At 39.2% G+C, this 22,048-nt stretch overlaps 2 protein-coding genes and 1 long non-coding RNA gene across 10 annotated transcripts in view; 2 read left to right on the top strand and 1 right to left on the bottom strand.

The window, feature by feature from the left end:
• Positions 1–22,048, bottom strand: part of LOC306978668 — a 428,827-nt gene that overhangs the window by 299,780 nt on the left and 106,999 nt on the right. The gene's annotated exons all lie outside the window — the stretch shown is intronic.
• LOC306978262 (E3 ubiquitin/ISG15 ligase TRIM25-like) lies at positions 6,019–7,665 on the top strand (the record flags this gene model as incomplete). Its single annotated transcript, XM_079576785.1, has 1 exon — positions 6,019–7,665. The coding sequence occupies one exon, from the start codon at positions 6,019–6,021 to the stop codon at positions 7,663–7,665; it is 1,647 nt and encodes a 548-aa protein (XP_079432911.1).
• LOC306978522 (calcium-activated potassium channel subunit alpha-1-like) overlaps positions 11,597–22,048 on the top strand; it is a 149,789-nt gene continuing 139,337 nt past the window's right edge. For 3 of the 8 annotated variants that reach the window (XM_079577111.1, XM_079577107.1, XM_079577105.1), the window contains exon 1: positions 11,601–12,162. In XM_079577111.1, the coding sequence (XP_079433237.1) occupies positions 11,926–12,162 (237 nt within the window). In that variant the 5' untranslated portion in view covers positions 11,601–11,925. Of the gene's footprint in view, positions 12,163–22,048 lie in introns of all 8 variants that reach the window. The other 5 variants (XM_079577109.1, XM_079577108.1, XM_079577112.1 and 2 more) reach the window with 4 other exon arrangements.

The raw sequence follows: 22,048 nt of genomic DNA, 5'->3' as shown, positions 1-22,048 counted from the left end.
TCCAATCAATCTATATTTTTCACAAGGACTTGCAAGGACTAACTGCACTAACTTGTTTGTCAAGCTGTCAGTAATGATAGGTGTCCAAGGGTGTAACTTGTTGGTTACAGGAATAGGCCACGTTTTTACACTGAAATATGTTGTTGCCTTAGCGTAGCTCTTTGTGCATGCGCTCTGTCACACAGATGTTGTTAGCATTTAGCCTCTCCTAGCATACGTATAGCTCCAACTGGGTGAAGTTGGAATATTATATATATGGATATTAATGTGCGGATGTCGAAGTGCTCCTATGTTATTACGCCTCACAATATAGTGCCCCTTTTTATCAGCTTAGAAAATCGGCATGTTTAACTTTGAGTAAGTAGTCTTGGATCGTAAAGGCTCACGGAACTTCACCCCAGTTTGGAGATATACCTTTGCTGGGAGATGCTAACACCATTTGCGTGGCTGAGCGCATGCACAAAGACCAGACAGGTACACATCAACTCGTCTTAAGCTATAGACCCATCCCATCCCAGTGTGACGCTCTAACATTGTTTGGTTTAGTAAGTCTGTGTGCTAATTATAATAACAATTCATTTTATTTGTATAGCACTTTTCAAAACATCCATGTTGGATAATCACAGACTAATTGTTTGAGGCATGGGCGTACAATGGAAATGTCTACATGCAGCCGATACCGGTTTATCCACATGTCAAATAGTTCTTTAATATAATCATATGAGTGACCTTGGTTTCTGTGACCTGTGCTATTCTGATAATAAAAAAATAAAAAAAACTTTATTCTTTATTAATGAGACGTGTTCTTCATTCACAAGAACATGGAACATTGATATTTATTTTCCCAGTACATTCAAGATGCTCAAAATCAGATCAGAATGGATACTACAGCACCAAATTATTCCTTTAATGATTTTTTGACTTTCTGTGTAGTAGTGTTTCCCAACCAGGGGTACTTGAGCACTTGGCAGGAAATATTTGGAAAAATTTCAGATAAAAACAGGTGAAACTGAGTAGAATTTCAGGGAGGATAGTTTTAATCATGCTTTTCCCGTAAAACGTTTGATTTTGAGAGTATTTTAGCTTTATTTTGAATGCTACACACTATTAAATACTGAATATTGTTTGTTTAGTTGGTCACTTTGCAATAATATTGGCATGATCCCTGAGGTAAGAGTACTCAGTGTATAAATTAATGAGTCAAGGGGTATGCGAGACAAAAAAGGTTGGGAACCACTGTTGTATAGGACGCTTTTGAATTAATTACACCAATTCTGTTTGGTGATGCTCTACCTGCTCTTTACTTCTATTTTATACCGGTTACTGAAGTCATTGTCCCGTCCTGCAAAGTCCTCTGGCCAAACTGGTGTATAAAATCCTTTTTGAGGAAAACAAATCATAAAAACAAAATACCTTTTTTTGTCTTTTAAAGTTAAAAAAAATTATAATAAAAAAAAATCACTCGACTTGCAACTTGGGACTTCCTTCTATAAAATGTAATTAGCATGTATGATTATTACAAAATTTACAGTGTAAAACATTTCAAATCTGGTTGAATTTTGAATTTCTTTCTTTTTTATTTTGGTGAAATTAAGCCACATTAAAAGTCAGGAATGTAAAAACCATCTTGCGAGCCCCGCTTCAGTGTCCCGCTATACTAGAGGGTCCCGCCCCCCTCTTCCGCACCCTCTGCTACTAAATTTCTTAGATCAGTGGTGCCCTATATTGGGCCCAGAGGGTGACGTATGGTTAATACCAACTCTCTCCCATTCATTCTCAATGGTAAATAAGGTTGCAGTACACTGTTTGGCCACCAGTGTCAAATTGGGGGCGCTGTTTCTCGCCTTTCATAAAGTTAAGGAAACACCGTTGTGGTGGTAATTATCAATCACAGAGCATTGTAGCATCAACTTTCCCATTTTTCAAACTTTTATTGCAAAGGTTGTTGAGATCAACAAAGGTACATGTTAAAAGTTGACTTATAAAAGAATTTATGCTGAAATTACACTTTCAAAATGATCTGATGTGGCATGTACTTTGAGTTACCAAATGAATGAGGTAACGTCACTGTAGGTGCTGCACATACAAGTGGTATTGTTTTTTGCCATAGTTAACATTTGTTTTAATGTAGCATGTTATTTGCGTAGTTAAATCACATGCGAATGTATACGTAAAAATAAAATCAAGTAACTATTATTTGCAGTTATGTGTTTCACACTTGACACACGTCGCCCACGTCACACAGGCTCTTTCATTTTGACCCTCGGAGACAAAATGTTTGGGCACCCTTGCCTTGGATACATTTAAAATAACCATCTTCAATTTTTCAAGTTATTATTAGTATTTACTTACTTATGTAAATCCCAACTCTCTCTGTTCTTGCAGGTGTGGTCCAGGGCGGCAGCGTCTCCTTCATCTGTTCTCAGATCCTCAGTTTGGTGCAGCAGGAGCAAAGCAAAGTGCTGTGGATCCCAGACGGATCTCCATGAAAACAGACACTTCCCCCTTTATATTATAGACACTCTCGGCCAATCAGAGCCTGCCCTCAAATCACATGACTTTTTATGTTTATATTTATAAGAACCGGTACGAGCGTATGACGATGTGTTTAACGCCAAGTAGAAAATGTAAAGGAACTGGAAATGAAAAGGCGGCAAGTGACTTTTTTCAAGAGAGAGAAATGTAGGAAATGTTACAAAGTGTGGCTTTAATGAAACGTCCTGAAAGCTACATTTTCACAAACAGAAATATGCAAATCGTGTACACAGTGATGCAGTATCATTACTAAATGAAGTCACTTGCGCCTTTTCGGTTCTTTACCCCAACTATCGGCACTGACAGACTCACTCATATAAAATACTGCTCTGTGGATAGACTTGTTTACAATAGACTAATTCAACTGGAGACTGTTTATAAAAGTGGACAAAGTGGTTTGACAATGAAGGTACTGTTTGCATTAGCCGGCTCCAGTGGCTCCAAATGAATGAAGCAGCTTTTTCAAAGAGTTTAAGGTTTAGTCGGTGTTCTTTATTATCAAAGGGGGAAATTGCACTTTACTTAGAGAAAGAAAATACAGTTGTGATATTGGGTTAAGGTTAGTCTTGGGATTTTAGCTAATTTTTTATTATATTTTTTATTATTAGGGAATAAATTAAGGCTTGTGGTTTCCATGTAAATTACCTTTAAGGCTCAAACTCATAGGATTAAACACAACTAATCGATTTATTGAACTAATCCTCAACTGTTCTCTCTAAATGTTGCAATCTCCTTCCTATTACTTGCACTACTATTGCAAAAGCGGCAGAGTAAAGAAAACTGCATTTGAAAACGGTGACTGAGTGGGTAGAACCGCACTCTGCAGCTTTTGCACGTTCTCGTCGTGTCTAGTGTGGGTTGTGAACACTGGAGTCTGTTCCTCCCCATCAACCCCCCATAAAACATGCACAATAGGGAAATCCTCCACCGTCTCCTGACCAAGATCAGAAGGCACCGGTTTAAGGAGTTGTCAACTACTTTAGTTTATTTGCATATTATACTTTTTCTCTCAGTGCACCGGCTTTGTACTATAAAAGTGTATATTTCTTTAGTGCTAATAACTTAATTAATCTTATTTATGGAAATAGTTTGTCTAAGTTTGGTCACCAGCTGTGCAGCCTTGTCTACAGCTTTGGCAGATTCATTTTAATGTGATTTTAAGTGATCATTTTAATGATCACTGGTGAATAGGGAAACTTTTTTAATTTAGAGAAATCCATTTGAAACTTTTGTTGTACATTTTTGGCATAAATATGAGAGAAAAATGTACCGCAAGTTTTCTGTCATTTGATGTTTTCATGTTAAAAATATGGCGTTTTCTGCTCAAAATGCCCAAAGTTTCCCATATTTTTGACAAATCTGTAAAATGGATCGAGCCAGATTTAAATTTAAGGTTTTATTTCATTTACATATTGGTTACAGACTTTTTCGCAGAGGATTTTGGAATTCTTGTTTTTTATTTTAAATAAGCATTTTCTAAATATATTTTTTATTCTTTTAGTGGAAAAATTAGCCTATTTTATTGAATTTTGAAATAAAAAAAAATAAGCTGAAATTTCAATTCAATTTTTTTTTACAAAGAATTAGATGTGAAAAATTCCCTCTGATAAAAATTTTGAAAATTTAATTTATACATACTTTAAAAATGTCAAAATTAAGTATTTTCCTCCCCCTACATGTTCCAGCCATGTCCTAATGTGTGTGCGCACAGGCTTAATATAGAAGGTGCAGTTACACGTATGACCCGAGGTGGCAGCAGTGAGCACCTCAGTATAACTAGTATACTGGCCAACTTGCATCGAGCCCCTTTAAGTCTGTAGGTCGACTGTCGCCACAATGTGAGAACATTTTGAGAAAATGGCCTTTTTAAATTAATATTTCCTGAATAAATCTATGGAGAAACGTAGAATCAGTGCAACAATTAGGTTTTTTTGTTTGTTTTCAGGTGAAAGTTTAAAGTTAAATTGCTAAAACACCTCAGTTTAATGAAACTTACAGATGCCACAGCCTCTTTGTCCACTTTTACCTTCAGTCTATGGTTATTCTACACTTACTTGAATCCTCCTCCTGTAATATCTCGGACCACATGAAGTTTTACACAGTTCTACATGGACACTAACAGGACCACTACGACTCTGTGTATTTTTGTACATCCTGCCCTCTAATTTATCTTACGAGAAAGAAAAGCTTATTCACATGTAGCTGTAGCATTTATACTTATTTATAGTGAAAGAATCAGGGGCTATAAAGACTTTTTATTTTATATTTTCTGTTTTATCATTTCAAATATTGTGCCAAGAAGGAAAAAAAAGCAGATGCAAACTTTAGGGTCTCTTCCGGTCAGCGTTTGTTGTAGCCATTACTGCTGATGAAGAAAGGGATGTTTTTGTTTTTTTACTCGATGGTGGTTCAAAATTACCACTGGGATTTTCTGTCAATCACTACATTTCAGATTCAACACGTTAATGCTGTCGCCGCCATCGGAGGTTCGTATTTCTTCAAATGAATATTAAAAATGACTTGGATAACAACTTAAGTCTGATTCTTTTGGTTTGACTGTGTTGCTGTTTAAAGGTTTTCACTTCTCACTCTCTGCACATGTGGCCCAGTGGTTCAACCTCTTACCCCCGGCCTTAACCGAGTGCATTTTCTCCAGCTCAGCTTTACCCAAATCTAAATGCCAGAGTAACGCCTCATTTGAAAGCTAAGACTTACAAAACTCATCTAATCGAATCTTTTTCCTCGCTTTTTCGTCACTTTTTTCCCCACTTCTGTGATTCTTTCGTGGCTTTTTTTGGTAGTTTTTTCATTGCCTTTTTTGTCACTTTTTCATCACTTTTTGTTGTGTTTTTTGTCTGGTTTGTTGGCTGCATTTTTCTCACTTTTCTGTCACTTTTCTCTTTCTTTTTTGTGTGTTTTTTGGGCCACATTTTATTTTTTTTATTTTTTTTGGAGCGCATTTTCATCCTTGTTTTTTGTCTCATTTTCGTCGCTATTTTGACACTTTTTTCAAGACACTTTCAAGACAATTTTCAGGAACAAGCTAGTGATATAAAACAAAGTGCAATAAAAGCATTAAAAGACTTTGCCAAATGTAGTTAAACAATAAATACCTGATACAATGACAATAATGCAAAGTCTTGTACAAAAAAGTTAATCAAATATTATTCAAAATAAATAAAGAGAACAACTAAAAAAAGGGAGGCTGGATGTATTAATGTTGCAACTTTAACCACAGCTGACGGTGTCTTATCAAGTTGTTCTAAAAGCTGCCGGCAAATGGATTGACCTAAATACTGATGTGAGGTCATTTTGTGCCACTCCCACTCTGCAGCACTTACACCACATGGCAATAAAAAGGAATGTTTGACAGACTGTAGCACCTCTTCCTGATCAAACTGGTTGAACTTGTTTGCGCCTCCCACAGCAGAGTCACGCGGCTCCGGTGAAAGTGAAACCAAGTCATTATCACGGGGAGAAGTCATGGCGCAGAAGGCGTTCGATCAAGAAACTTTAACTTGTGCGATCTGTTTGGAGGTGCTGAAGGATCCAGTGACTATTCCATGTGGCCACAGCTACTGCAGGAGGTGTATAAATGACCACTGGGACCAAGAAGAGGGGAAGTCTGAGTTCAGCTGTCCCGAGTGCAGAGAGAGCTTCAGTCCCAGGCCTGTTCTGGTGAAAAACATCAAGATGGCGGCTTTGGTGGAGCAAATGAAGAAGACAGGGCTAACTCAACCCCCTGCAGACGACTGTGAGGCTGGTCCAGGAGACGTCCCGTGTGATCTGTGCACAGACAGGAAGCTGAAGGCGGTCCGCTCCTGTCTGCAGTGTATGGCTTCATACTGTAAGACCCACCTACAGCCACATTATGATGCTGCTGCATTTCAAAAACACCAGCTGGTGGCGCCTTCTGACAAACTCCAGGAATATCTCTGCTCTGAGCACAGCGAGGTGAAGAAGATGTTCTGCCGCACTGACCAGCAGCTCGTGTGTGTGGTCTGCTGCATGGACCAACACAAAGGCCATGACACTGTGTCCTCTGCAGCCGAGAGGGCTAGGGAGCAGGCGACACTCGAGAAAAGCAAAACACAGCTGATAAAAACTATCAGTGACAGAGAGACAGATCTGAAGAGGCTCCAGCAGGAGAGCCAGGCCATCAGTCGCTCTGCCCAGGAGGCGGTGCAGCGCAGTGGGGACAGCTTCACTGAGATGATCCTTCTCCTGGAGAAAAGACGCTCTGAGGTGGAGCAGCAGATCCGCTCACAGGAGAAATCACAACTCACAAGAGTTCAAGAGCTTCAGGACCAAGTGGAGCTGGACATCAGTGACCTGAAGAGGACCATCTCTGAGATGGACACTCTGTTAAACTCACCAGACCACAATCACTTCCTGCAGCACTTTTCTGATCTGACCAAAGAGAGGAGCATCACAGCCGTGTCCGGAGTTCGTCCAGAGGAACTATGTTACTTTGACTCTGTGACCACGGCCGTCTCCGCTCTCAGAGAGAAGCTCCAGCTCAGTGTGACCCAGGGCCTCACAGAGGTGTCCACTGCTCTGAGTGAAGTCGACACTTTACTGCCCTCGAGAGAGGCCTTCTTAAAATACGCTTGTGATATTACTCTGGATCCAAACACAGCAAACAAACACCTGCGTCTGTCTGAGGGGAACAGGAGAGCAACGTTCTACACTGAACCACAGAACTGTTCCCATCACCCAGACCGATTCAGAATCTGGCAGCAGGTCCTGAGCAGAGAGGCTCTGACGGGCCGCTGCTACTGGGAGGCGGAGATGAGAGGGAAACATGGAGTTCGTTTAGCTGTGGCCTATAGAAACATTGATAAAACTGCTGTTGGCTTTGGAACTGATCATAGTTCCTGGACCTTGGATTGGTTTAGCAAGAGCTATTCCTATGAGTTTAACAATGTCCGTTCTACTGTCACAGGTCCAGTCTCATCCAGATTGGGGGTTTTCCTGGACCACAGTGCGGGCCATCTTTCCTTCTACAGCGTCAATGACCAAGCCTTGACTCTGCTCTACAGAGTAAAGGCCCAGTTCACTCAGCCGCTGCATGCTGGAGCCTGGGTCATTTCTGATGAGCACACTGTGTATTTCCCCAAAATCAAATGACACTGTGCCTAAAGGAAGGATTCTTGACCATGCCGTTGCAAATACAATACACTAGCCTTGTTTTGGTCCTGATGTATTTTGTTTTGTCATGTTTTGATACATGCTTATGATTTTTGTTAAACTTTAATGGAACACAATGCTGCATAATTCCTTTTCGTTTAATACTGCTCAAGTTTTACCAAAAAAAAAAAAAATTGTAAAAAATTGAATTGAAATTTCACCTTGTTTTTTGAAATGTCAAAACTCAATAAATTGGGCTAAGAATTATATGTGAAAAATTCCCTCTGATAAAAATTTGGAAAATTTAAAGGGACTACACCGAGTTAAAAAAAAAAAAAAAAAAGTATTCTCCTCCCCCTACATGTTCCAGCCATTATTTTTTGTATTTATTTTTTTCTACATGGACACTACATGGACTACATGGACACTAACAGGACCACTACGACTCTGTGTATTTTTGTACATCCTGCCCTCTAATTTATCTTACCAGAAAGAAAAGCTTATTCACATGTAGCTGTAGCATTTATACTTATTTATAGTGAAAGAATCAGGGGCTATAAAGACTTTTTATTTTATATTTTCTGTTTTATCATTTCAAATATTGTGCCAAGAAGGAAAAAAAAAGCAGATGCAAACTTTGGGTCTCTTCCGGTCAGCGTTTGTTGTAGCCATTACTGCTGATGAAGAAAGGGATGTTTTTGTTTTTTACTCGATGGTGAAAAATTACCACTGGGATTTTCTGTCAATCACTACATTTCAGATTCAACACGTTTATGCTGTCGCCGCCATCGAAGGTTCGTATTTCTTCAAATGAATATTAAAAATGACTTGGATAACAACCTAAGTCTGATTCTTTTGGTTTGACTGTGTTGCTGTTTAAAGGTTCTCACTTCTCTCTCTCTGCACATGTGGCCCAGTGGTTCAACCTCTTACCCCCGGCCTTAACCGAGTGCATTTTCTGCAGCTCAGCTTTACCCAAATCTAGATGCCAGAGTAACGACTCATTTGAAAGCTAAGATCTACAAAACTCATCTAATCGAATCTTTTTCCTCGTATTTTCGTCACTTTTTTTTCTCACTTCTGTGACTCTTTCGTGGCTTTTTTTGGTCGTTTTTTCATTGCCTTTTTTGTCACTTTTTCATCACTTTTTGTTGTGTTTTTTGTCTGGTTTGTTGGCTGCATTTTTCTCACTTTTCTGTCACTTTTCTGTTATTCTTTTGGGACTTTTTTGTTGCGTTTCGGTCACTTTTCTGTTTCTTTTGTGGGGTTTTTTGGGCCACATTTAATTATTTTATTTTTTTCGGAGCGCATTTTCATCCTCTTATTGTCTCATTTTCGACGCTATTTTGACACTTTTTTTCAAGACTCTTTTAGATTTGGGTAAAGCCAAACTGGAGAAAATGCTCTTGGTTTAGGCAAGAGTTAAAACACATCTTTTAATAATAATGTACAGGAAAAGTATCAAAGTATCTGCAATAATGACCGGTTGCTTTGATCATCATTTCAGCATCTTTGGCTTATGTAATGCTCATACAACAATATTTGATAAAAGACTATATTTTTTATTATAAGTCTAAATTGTATTTGGGTCAGGGCTTGTCATCCCGGGGTGATTGTGGGTCCCGACACCAGAACCAGTTGAGAACCACTGGTCTAACCCGTCAGTCTGGTGATGAAAGACAAACATCTAAACTCGACTAAAAGCCTTGAGCAGCCGTCACTGGCTTTGATGCGTTGGCCAAAGGGTTTGAAGAAGCCTGAAGTTTTCACTGACATTAACCTCTTAACCAAGCACAGTTTCTCCTGTTTGACTTTACTCAAATCTAAAAACAATTCAACAACAAAAAAAGCATCAAAATAGAGATGAAAACAAGCGTGCCGGAACAAAAATGTGATGAAAACACGACAACAACAAAAAACATGAAAAGGAGTGATATAAAAGCAACGAAAAAGCAATAGCGACCGACAAAAGAGACAAAAACACGACACAAACGCTTCAACAAAAAAGTTCGGATCACTTTTGCAGGTCTTAGCTTTCAAATTGCTCTCCAGTCGAGAAGCTTTAAGGTTTGGGTAAAGCCAAACTGATGAAAATGCACTCGGTTCAGACCAGTAAGAGAGATAATGTAAAACCTTTTGTAGTTTAGGCATTTATAGCGTGTTTGAAAATTGCACTTGAATGGAATTGCGTGTGTTAAAGAAAAAAAAAAAGACAAAATTGATTTCTCTAGTTCATTTTTCTTAGTATTGACGCATAACAATCCACTCACCGCTACTGTAGTAAATACAATAGCAAAAAAAGATTTACAGTACTTTGATTCAGAACATGTATTTCTGTATAGATCAGGGGTGTCCAAACTTTTTTCATGGGGGGCCACATATTGAAGCGTACACGGGGTGAAGGGCCATAGGTCGGTGGTTAGTGCCATGAAACCTTTGACAAGCAGAGGTTTAAAATGTGCCCCACACCGTAATTTATGCTTAAAACCTTCGTGCCAGCTCTTTGTAAAAGGTTCATACTGTCTTCTTAGCCTATTATAGTTTAGTAAGACAGAAGGTTTAGTTTACCTGCTTTAGTTTTGATCACTTCCTCTGATCATCCTCCATGCCAGCTCTGTCTCACAATAAAATGTGAGACAGAGAACATTTTATTGGTTAGTTAGGTTAGAAACAACTAGGTTAGTTATGGTAAATGGTCTCAACTTATATAGCGCTTTTCCACCTACATTAGGCTCTCAAAGCGCTTTACGGCAAGGATCCACTCACCCATTCATACTCTCATTCATACACCAATGTACGCAGACACTGGGGGCAATGTGGGTGAAGTGTCTTGCCCAAGGACACAACGACAATGTGCACTTTCAGGAGGTTCGAACCCCCGACCTTCCGATCATGAGACGACCCTCTCTACCATCTGTGCCACTGTCGCCCCAGTTGTTTCTAACCTAACAACTAACCTAGTTGTTAGGTTAGAATTGTGTCGAATTATTACATTTCAAATAAAAAGAAATATTTACTGATTCAGAAAAAAGGCCAAAAATTGGTCTGAGGGCCGCATTTGGCCCCTGGGCCGCACTTTGGACACCCCTGGTATAGATACAGCTTAATGTGTTTGTTCTCTCTTCAGTTTCCCCTGCATGCGGTAGTGCAAGCGCGTGACCAATAGGGGGTGCAATCACCACTTTTCTCCACCACAGTCGGCTTCACTTCACAACCGCTCCGTTCCCTGCTTTATTCCAGCTTTCATTCTCAACTTAGTGATATTTTACATTTACAGGCTGTGCTGCAACATCGTAGATTCTTCTTTATCACCGTCAAAAAACAACTTGGCAACGTCGCGTAAAACTGATGATAACGTCGTGCGTAAAGCGGCGCACTTTAAAGCCTCCCTCCACCAAAAACAATAAAGTATCTACAGTTAAAGTGACAAAACTCCCCCCCAAAAAAATCATTCAAAATGGATGAAGCGACCACTATAAATAACCGGTTCAGATAGGCATCAACGTCGGCGCGTGACGCTCCTCCTCCTCCCTCTCCCTCTCCCTCTCTCTCCTCTCTCTCGCTCTCTCTCCTCTCTTCACGAAGCCGCTGCTTTTGGAGCTACCTGTAAATCTGCCGATGCCATCTTCCCAAAACAAATGGATGTCGCGTGCTAAAACCCCAACCAGGCTGTTCCCGCTTGTTTAAATTTTCTACAAACAAAAAGGCAGCGCCGTATCTCTCGGGAAGGCGCTCGCGAGTGATTTTTTTTTTTTTTAGTTTTTTTTTTTGAATCGCACATTCAACAGTGTGCTCCCAGCATCGCTCCACCTTCCTCATCGGAATACGGACCAGCTTCTTGCTTTTTTTTTTTTCTTCCTTTGGTTACGCGCGTTAAATGTAGCGTCGTTTTGAAACAGAGCCACTTTTTTGCGTCAGTTTTGAACGATCTTTACGCACGGAGAGATGAGAGCTTTCCCGTCATGAATCGCTGATGCGCACGATCTGAAGGAAGTTTTTGGAGGTTTTTTTTGTGTGGTTGCCGCTCCTCCTCGTAAAAAAAAAAAAAACCTCCCACAGCAGCAGGTGTGCCAAGGAAAGGAGGAGGAGGGGGGGTCGGCCGTCGCGATCATGGCCGGGAGGAGGCGACTATTCCTGGGGGCGATGGTCAGAGTGGCACCGCTGCCTTCCCGGTCAACAACAAAACGCGCCTGAGGGAGGGAGGGAGAGAAAAAAAAAAAAATCCACCTGTTTCCTCCGCTATCGATCCTGCGCGGAGTCATGCCCAAGAGCAGCAGGGACAGGTTCAGCCCAGATCCCTCCATACAGATATCCAAGATGAACGTGATCATTCCGTTCTCCCCGGACGTGCCGTGCGACAGCAACGGGCAGCGCATGTGGTGGGCTTTCCTCGCCTCCTCCATGGTCACTTTCTTCGGGGGACTTTTCATTATCCTGCTATGGAGGACGCTCAAATACATGTGGACCGTGTGCTGCCATTGCAAAGCCAAGAAAAAGGTGAGTCCAGGGGGAAGAGGAAGAGGAGGAGGAGGTGTGGAAGTGTAGGCTTTACTATTGGGGATGGAGAAGTGCGTGGCTAAAGAGCGTGAGAGCTGGGAATTAATTTACAAAATGGGCTGCAATTAAATATCCATTATGAGGGAGCACGGAGCATGACTTTGAATAATCAGTTTCCTGTCCCTGTTGTACAGTGGAGCTTATGAGCTGTGTCTCCACATGATGATGGACTTGTTTACTACTGACTTTAAAAGAAGTACATTAGAGACTTTCTTCCCAGTATATGTCCTACTTTTAGGTTTTGAGACAAACTTTATTAGTGCTTCTAAAACTAACAAATCTAAGCAATATTATGATTACCACCAGTGTTGGGGAGGAACTAAATGCATGTATTTACTAGGGCTGGGCGATATATCGATATCTAAGATATATTGATATATTTTAGACCATATCGTGTATGCTGGGATATTTCCAATTCAGATAAGTTATAGAGTTAACATAAAGAAACGGGTCATCTCAAGCTGAGATTTAAAAAAGTTTATCTTATCACTTTGTGTTAACTCTTTGTATATAAATGCTGCCCTCAGAAAAAGATTTAAAACTACTCGTATTTGGCTCTGACTTTGACTTAACATTTCATTCCACAGCTCTCACTTTGCAGAAATCAATATTCAGCCTAAATGTATCGGGATGTGACTTTTGGTCCATATCGCCCAGCTCTATTTAGAGGGAATACATCCAGTGCTTTATTTGTAAATGAGTATTTTCAGAAACTCTTTTGGTCTGATGTGATGGTGAACAGAAAACTCTCATTAAACACCTTTGTATCCGGATCCTCCTGAATATTTCCTGGATCCTTTAAAACTGAAGGGGGATCAGATTAAGCACTGGATCCATCCCAGTATCAGTCATTACATTTTAGCTCCATATTGTTCAACATTATGGAGGAAGAACTTTTGACCTGTTTTTCCTTCTAAAATGAAACAAAGATTGAAAAAGCCACAGTTCATACGGCGGTGGCGCTGGTGGTAGAGCGGGTCGTCTCGTGGGTTCGAACCCAGCTCCCACAATTGCTCACTGTTGCTGTGTCCTTGGGCAAGACACTTCACCCTACTCGCCTCCAGCGTCTGCGTACATTGGTGTATGAATGAGAGGGTGAATGGGGACTGGTTCCTTACTGTAAAGCACTTTGGGCCTGATAAAGGTAGAAAAGCGCTGTATAAGTTGAGTCCATTTACCATTTACCATACAAACTCTGCACGTGTGTCACATGATGCTGGAGCTGCTCCTGGGCTTTTGCAAAGTGGGTTAAAGTTCCTAATTAATGGTGAGTGAGTTTGTTACAGATGCTCCAACAATCGTAGTCTTCATTTTTGTAATTATACGCCACATTTATACATAAATATAGTGATAATCAATGTGAAAGTATTAAAAATATTCAGAATACAGCTGTGTTCATTTCGTCGACTAAAATATTTCGTCTTAATTTTAGTCAGTGATATTTTTGACGACTAAAATTGGACTAAATAAAAATGAAAAGGTTGACGTTGGAAATCATCCAAGCTTCTATTGACCGTCTATATTATATTATTATGTAAATGTGAGAATTCCTATTTCATTGAAGAAGCTTCTTTATGGATCTTCTAAACAAACATCCTTGAGCTGACCTCACCTCTGCAGTTTGCCTGATAAGAAAAGGATAAGATAGAGGTTTATTGTCTATAAAAACTGAAATTTTGTTTGCACATCTGCCATAGATCCTCATAAACCTCCACATCACTGAACATTCATTCAGGCCCACAGAGGTATGAAAAGTCCAGTATGTGCATTTATGACTTCTTATTCCATAATGTGATAGATTATGGCACAGAGGAGCTTTTGTACCTTTGGCAAAAGACTGAATAACCTTTTGCTCTGAGATTTTACAGCCAAATTAAACCATATAAACTTTGTAATAGTGAAAGAAGTGCTTTCACTTTCTAAACTGTATCTATCATAAATCTCCACAACATGTCAGTTTATCTTGGTATAAAGACAACTTGGATATAATTATTAACTATGGCATAAATGAAAGCAGCACCGAGTCGTGGTTCTCTTGACTTACAGGAAGAAGGTCCAGAACTTGATTCCCAGAACGTATGAGCGTTTGCAAGTTCTCCACTCATTTCCTCCAGGTGCTCAACCCCAAAACATGTGCAATAGCCTTAAAGGAACAGGCCACCGTTCTTCCATACTGTGATATGTTCTTACCTGAGCTGAGACGAGTTGATACGTACCTGTCTGGTCGTTGTGCGTGTCCTCAGTCATGCAAAACGACCAAAGATGTTGTTAGCAATTAGCCTCTGAAACAAGAAAAAAGGTTAGCACAACTTACTTAGCTCCCAAGCATCGGAGGAGCATCTAGGGAAAGGGACAATGCATATTAATGAACATATAATGTAAATATGCCAGAATTAGCCAATAGCTACTTTCCATCTGTCGTCCCGGGCAGATCAAGAAAATACAACGACCATTGTGCTAGATTAAAGACAAAAGATCAACAACACAATTAAACTTGAGACAGAAACATAAAGATAATGGTCAGTGGTCACATGTCTGATTCCCCTTCAGCCAACCTTTAACCCCTTAACTCCCACCTGAACCGAGCACATTTTCTCCAGTTTGGCTTTACCCCAATCCAAAAGCTTCTGGAAAAAAGCTGTGAAAATGGCAACAAAACTGAGACGAAAACAATGATGGAAATGTGACAAAAAAGTGACGAAAAATGTATGAAAAAGTGGCAAAAATGTCACAAGAAATTGACAAAAAAATGACAAAAATGTGACAAAATATGACAAAAAAAATACAAAAATGTGATACAAATTTGACAAAAAAATGACAAAAATGTGACAAAAAAATGACAAAAATGTGACAAAATGTGACAAAAAAATTACAAAAATTTGATTAAAATTTGACAAAAAAACAAACAAAAATTTGACCCAAAAAAAATAAAGACAAAAATATGACAAAAAAATGACAAAAAAGTTAGAAAAAAATGATTTGAAAAAATCTGATGACGTGAGGAAAAAGATCCTCTCGGTTCAGGCGGGAGTTAAAAGGTTAAGTTTAGTTTTAAATACTATAAATGTGGTACAGTCTCTTAAGTCTGCCGGGGATGCTGCTCCAAACCCTGGTCCCTTTCACTGACAGGACCTGTTGACTAAACGCTGTGTGTCTATGAGGAACCACACAGTTGCCTCTGGTCACTCTACCGGACATGAACTTAATGAATTCACTCAAAGATGGTGGAGAAAGTCCGTGCAGAATCTTATAAACCGAACAAGCCATTTTAAGTGTATTAAGCAACATCAGACATTTTCAAAGCTTTCCTATATATCGACTCAATTGGTTTTAAAGTAAACAATGAAGAAACATTTTTGCTGCATTTTCTGGCCGTGATGTTCAGATTTGTCTAAAATTACGAAGATAAAAATGTACAGTTTTTACGCTTGGGAGCTAAGTAAGCTGTGTTAACCTTTTTACATGTTTCTTTGTATTCTCTCTCGGTCTAGCACGCTTTTTTGTTTTTTTTGGGATGTGCGGGTCTTCCTTCTTAGCCTTTGTCCTGATTTTACTTGAAAGGTCACGTATTTCACCTGGTGTTACTTTGCATGTTGTGAAAAAGTTTGTGAACGGCTGCTCTCGTTGTTGTCTTTGAATGTGCCTCCAGGGCCACCGTACGCCTGCCTCCAAAACACGCTGCTGTCATCACTCTTGACAGCTCGCACGGTGGAAGTTGCTCTTTTCCCGAAAATCCTCCGTAAAATAATAACGTCTGAATCACATGAGTGAGAGTCGTGCCCAGTGGTGTTTGCTCTGACCTGGAGCGAGAGTTCAAAGTCATGTGCCAAAATAAATCATTGTATTTGAGGGGCCCGAGTCCGTCCTTGAACCTTCCCTGTGACGCTTTAATGCTTTTGTTTTTATAGGGTTTGATTCACACGAATGAGAGATTGTACAACATAAATTCTGGTTTTCAGATTTGCAGTGATTCGTAAAGCAGGCGTTAAGTCGTCAAAGATACTCAGAAGTAAAATCAGTTCAGTCCAAGCGATAGAAAATGTAGAAAAGTGATGAAAAAGCTACAAAAACATGACAAAAAAAGTGACAGAAACATAATGAAAATGCAATGAAAAAAAGACATGAAAAAAACACGAAAACGAGACGAAGACACAACAAATAAGTGACCTAAACGTGCCAAAAAATATGATGAAAAAGCACTGGAAAAAAGCCACAAAAACAGGACTAAGAGGTGAGGAAAAAAAAGAGATGAAAAAATTACAAAATAGCCACAAAAAAGTAACAAAAACATGACTAAAACACAATTAAAAAGCAATGAAAGATTCACAAAAAGTGACAAAAACACAACTATAAAGTGACAGAAACGTGATGAAAAAAGCAACAAAAAACGGGGGAAAACATGACGAAAAAGGAGACGGAAAAATGACCCAAAAAAAGCCACTAAAACGTGACCATAACACAACAAATAAGTGACCAAAACACGACAAAAAGCACTGGAAAAAAAACATGATGAAAAAGTGATGAAAAAGGAGACGAAAAAAAGTGACAGAAACGTGATGGAAAAGCACTGAAAAAAGGCAACAAAAAACAACAAAAAGTCCAGTATTCAGTAACTAAATTAAATTTCAAAGTATTCTCCCCAACACTGATATTACTATTATTATGTAAATGTGAGAATTCCGATTTCATTGATGAATCTTCTTTATGGATCTTCTAAACAAACCTCACAGAGCTGACCTCACCTCTGCCGTTTTCAGATAAGAAAGATAAGAAAGATAGAGGTTTATTGTCTATAAAAACAGACATTTGTTTTGCACATCTGCCATAGATCCTCATAAAACTCCACATCACTGAACATTCATTCAGGCCCACAGAGGCATGAAAAGTCCAGTATGTGCATTTATGACTTCTTATTCCATAATGTGATTGATTATGGCACAAAGGAGCGTTTGTACCTTCGGCAAAAGACTGAATAACCTTTCGCTCTGAGATTTTACAGCCAAATTAAACCATATAAACTTTGTAATAGTGAAAGAAGTGCTTTCACTTTCTAAATTGTATCTATTGGAAATCTCCACATGTCAGTTTATCTTGGTATAAAGATAACTTGGACATAATTATTAACTATTGCATAAATGAAAGTGAGTCGTGGTTCTCTTGACTTACACGAAGAAGGTCCAGAGCTTGATTCCCAGAGCGTATGAGCGTTTGCAAGTTCTCCACTCATTTCCTACAGGTGCTCAGCCCCAAAACATGTGCAATAGGCTTAAAGGATCAAAAGTAACAGTAATAACACAATGAGAAAAGCAATGAAAAAGCCACAAAACGTGATGAAAATGCAATGAAACAAAGTCAAGAAAAAGCCACAAAAATGAGACAAAAACACAAGAAATAAGTGATAAAAATGTGACAAAAAGACAATGAAAAAGCAATGGAAAAGAGCAACGAGAAAAATCGGACTGAAAAGTGACAAAAAAGGAGACCAAAAATGACAAAAACACAATGAAAAAGCAATGGAAAAAATAAACAAAAACATGACGAAAAAGTGACAGAAACGCGATGAAAAAGCACTGGAAAAAAGCAATGAAAAAGCCATAAAAACATGACCAAAAAATGACCAAAAAATGACCAAAAAAAGCCACAAAAAGTGACGAAAAGGTGATGAGAAAGCAATGAAAAAGATAAAGTATGGCAAAAAAGTAAGTTTGCACAATTGTCTTAGCTTTCAAATGAGGCGTTTTTTTTCTTATCTGAACTGCAAAACTACATGTTCCACTGGCAGATGTCTTTCCTTGTGGAGTCAGAATTACTGTTAATGTAGAATATTCTCATTAATTCCAGTTCTTTAAGGAAGTAAGTGAAATAATGAGCGTCACGAAACATGTCAGACCGGGTTCTATTGAGAAATAAGTGGCTTAAATGATAATGTGTGACAGGCTGTATAGTATTCTGCTCTCTCACCTCCTCACATCCTCTCCCCATCTCCTTTTATTAAAATGCAGTTGGGAGTTTTAAATGCAGCCCTTGTGCCCGGCCCGTGTTTGATCAGATAACGGCAGAGTGGTTTTTGTTTTGAAGAGCACAGAGCGTTTATCATCGGGACGTCCTGACAGGGGGAAAGGCCAAAGACCGAGGCGACCTTTGCTAAGTACATGAGTCCGCCAACGCCAGCGTCTCATTGGCCAGAAGTCTCAGAGCAGTTTTGACACGGTTGGCATGTTGGACGTGGTGGAGGTGTTAAGGAGCTCGATGTGCAATAGTGAGGATGATGAGGAGGCCAGGGATGGTCAGTTTAAGACCGAGTCTTAGGCAGGAGACTGACCCGGACCACTTCTGCCCAAGACCCGGTATTTAACGGACTGTGGCACTTCTACCGGAGAGGTTTGGAGGATCAGTGCTTTACATGAGTTGCATTTTTGTTGAGAACTTAATACTTTTAGTCCATTTGAAAGAGAAATATTATATCACTTCTTAGGGCTGCTCGATTATTGATTACTGAAAAAAATGATAGTTACGATTGTAATTGAATTGACGATTACTGAAACGATTATTTCTTGCCTTTAAAAAAAAGTCTATCTTTATTTTCTGAACAGTCAAAAAAGTACAAATGATTTCAAGTATGCCCCGATTAAGGAGAGGTCTCTGTTTCACACCTGCCCCCTGCTGGCCAGCCCTCACACCTGCGCAAGTAAACTGAGCAGCGCGGCCTGATGACATCATCACACAGCACCGTTTGTTTTTATGTCATGTTTATGGCACATGGAAAGCGAAGGGAAAATAAGCCCAGCGGCCTGAAATAAAGTATGCTTTGCAAAAAAAATATGTATATATGTATAAATCTATATATATTTGGGGGAAAAAGCTATTCTAATTATGCTAATTATGCTAATTTTGTAATCGTTTAGTGTAATAAGCCCTATCACTTATGACTCCTTGACAAAGGCTTGTTGGAGCCGATAAGAAGAATCCAGCAATATGTTTTAAGGTTTATCAGCCCATCACAATAAAGGCTTTTTAGAAACGTAAATAGAGAATTATAATGTGGGAGGAGTGCCTTGGTTTTTTGTTTTTCTTTTGAGTCTTAGTTCCCCAAACAACAAAGAGCACCTTCCCTCAAAAAACACATTTTGTTATTGGCTTTCTTTTCCCATAGAAATATTATACTTTCTTCTCCACTACATTTCTCTAAAGGCTCCAGAGTAAAAAGTTTTGGGATTTGTTCCACACTCCAGAACAATAGTTGCCGTTGTCTAGATTCACTGTGCTTGTTATAGAGTCATGATTTTTTTAATCCAACCAACATTTACATCTATTCATGCAGCTTTTGTGCACCCGGTGTATTAAGGTTAAGGACAGCTTTAACTGTTGGATGATGTTGACTAGTTTCTCAGTCGACTTTTTATTTTGCGGCACATCCTGTCCTCTCACTCTCTACACTTCACGTCCTGCTACGTCCTGTCAGATGCATAAATTATTTCTTTCAGACTTCATTTCCAGACTATCTATCTATCTATCTATCTATCTATCTATCTATCTATCTATCTATCTATCTATCTATCTATCTATCTATCTATCTATCTATCTATCTATCTATCTATCTATCTATCTATCTATCTATCTATCTAGTCATCTATCTATCTATCTATCTATCTATCTAGTCATCTATCTATCTATCTATCTATCTATCTATCTATCTATCTATCTAGTCATCTATCTATCTATCTATCTATCTATCTATCTATCTATCTATCTATCTATCTATCTAGTCATCTATCTATCTAGTCATCTATCTATCTAGTCATTTACATATCTAATCATCTACATATCTACAGTATCTAATCATCTATATATCTAATCATCTATATATCTATCTAATCATCTCCATAATCATCTCCATATCTTTGTTCCTCGGAGCTGCACCTTCGCCTTAAACGTGTCAGAAATGCACCGTCAGGCGCCCGAGCGAGCGAGCGGAGCCGCGTGTGTTTTTGTCTGCCGACGATGATGCCTCGCGAAATCCGTGTTAGTGTTGCCCCGGCGACCGTCTCCCGCGGCAACCCGTCGTCCCGGGCAACCCGCGCCGTAACCGCGGCGACGCCGAGAGGAAACAGGAAGTGTGCAGGACGCTTGGCAAACCGAACAACAACGGCAGAGAGAGTGTGGGATGTTTTTCTTTTTTTTTTTTCTTTTTTTTTTTTTTTTTTTGGCAGAGAATGGAGAGAAGAGCAGTGGGAAAAAAAATAGGTCAATGTTTTAAACTTAGACTTCGGCAAATTATAGCAATGTTCATGTCGGTTATGTTTATTAAGATCCTCATTAGCATCAGCAGCATTTTGTTTCAGCTACTCTCATTGAAAAACAAACGTTTTATTCCAACAGGCATTAAACCTACTTTTAAAATAAAATTGCTCGATGTTTTTAGACCAAACGTTTTTCCAAAATGTCTGTCGTATCCAATTGCTTTGAAGTAGCCAACTTTTCTGTCATTCTTTGGTTTATTGGAATGTATGCATTATAGGGCTGCAGCTAACGATAATCTTTATAATCGATGCATCTTTAGGGATATTTCAAGATTTTTGACATAGGGCCCCATTTCCTAGTTATCCAGAGTGTTGCTGATTTCTGGAGATATATTTTTTTTAATTCATGCAGTTCTTATATTTGAAGAGTTTCGTGGCGCTAGGCTAGTGCAAGGCTAGCGCATTTCTATGGTATCAGCTAGCCTGCATTAAAATCAGTCTGACCCGCTCCACAGAGCACCTGAGGCAAATCACTTATAACACCAGACTCACCATATAAATGTCTGTGTCGATAGAATATTTTTTTGGAATATAACTGACCTTGCATCACATGAATGATCGCTTTTTGAGGGACTATTTTCTAGCAGATCACTCCGCCACTGCTTAGCTTATGCAACCACGAAGCTGATGCTGCTCAAATATAAGTTATTTTAAATGCAAAATGATTAAAATGTTTCTATCGACACAGACATTTATATCATTTTATACTGTTTTTAATGCAGGCTAGCTGATACCATAGAAATGTGCTAGCCTTGCAATAGCCTAGCGCCACGAAACTCTTCAAATATAAGGACTGCATCAATTACAAAAAAAAATATCTGCAGAAATCAACAATACTCTGGATAAGTAGGAAATGAGGCCCTATGTCAACAATCCTGAAATATCCCTTTAAACAAAAACAAGTGTACAAAAGTTCAGTTTTTTCCCCCGAACTTATTCCCATTTTAGCCTTTTTTTGGTCTGTAATTAGCATTATTTTATATTATCAATTGAATGCACTGTGGTGAAATGCTTTTATTATAGTACCACAAGATTAAAAACAGAAGGGTTGGGCGATATTTACCAGATTAATACCTCAATATTTTGGTGGAACTTTCCTGATAACCATTTAGCCAGACGACATTGCCCATCTCCGCGAGGCAGTTATCGAATACTGCAAGTTCTTCAGGCTCTTCTCTTTGGGCCAGCAGCTCCCCGCCTTTCTCTCATCCAGTATTATTTTCTCTTGTTGCATAATTTGAGTCGAGCGTTGGCTGTTGGCTGCCGTCTTCCCATCTCAGTCCAACACGTTAGCACTAGCCTTAAACAAATCCACAGATCGGCGTTACAATACCACAAAATACAAAACACAGTCTCCAGCTTTGACAACATTAATTTTTAAATGATTTAATATGATATTTAAGCTCAGTTTCTCCGTTACATTGTTGTTTTGGCGCTGTCGTTGGCCACTGTAGCCGTCGTATCAAGTTCTCAGCTGCATATCGTCGGTCTGTGTTGACAAGCTCATAAATAGTTTACTCGGGGAA

The sequence above is a fragment of the Gobius niger genome (assembly GCF_951799975.1).
Source record: "Gobius niger genome assembly, chromosome: 19".
Lineage (NCBI taxonomy): Eukaryota > Metazoa > Chordata > Actinopteri > Gobiiformes > Gobiidae > Gobius > Gobius niger.
The sequence above is the reverse complement of the archived record's forward strand: the minus strand, read 5'-3'. Positions and strand labels throughout refer to the sequence as shown.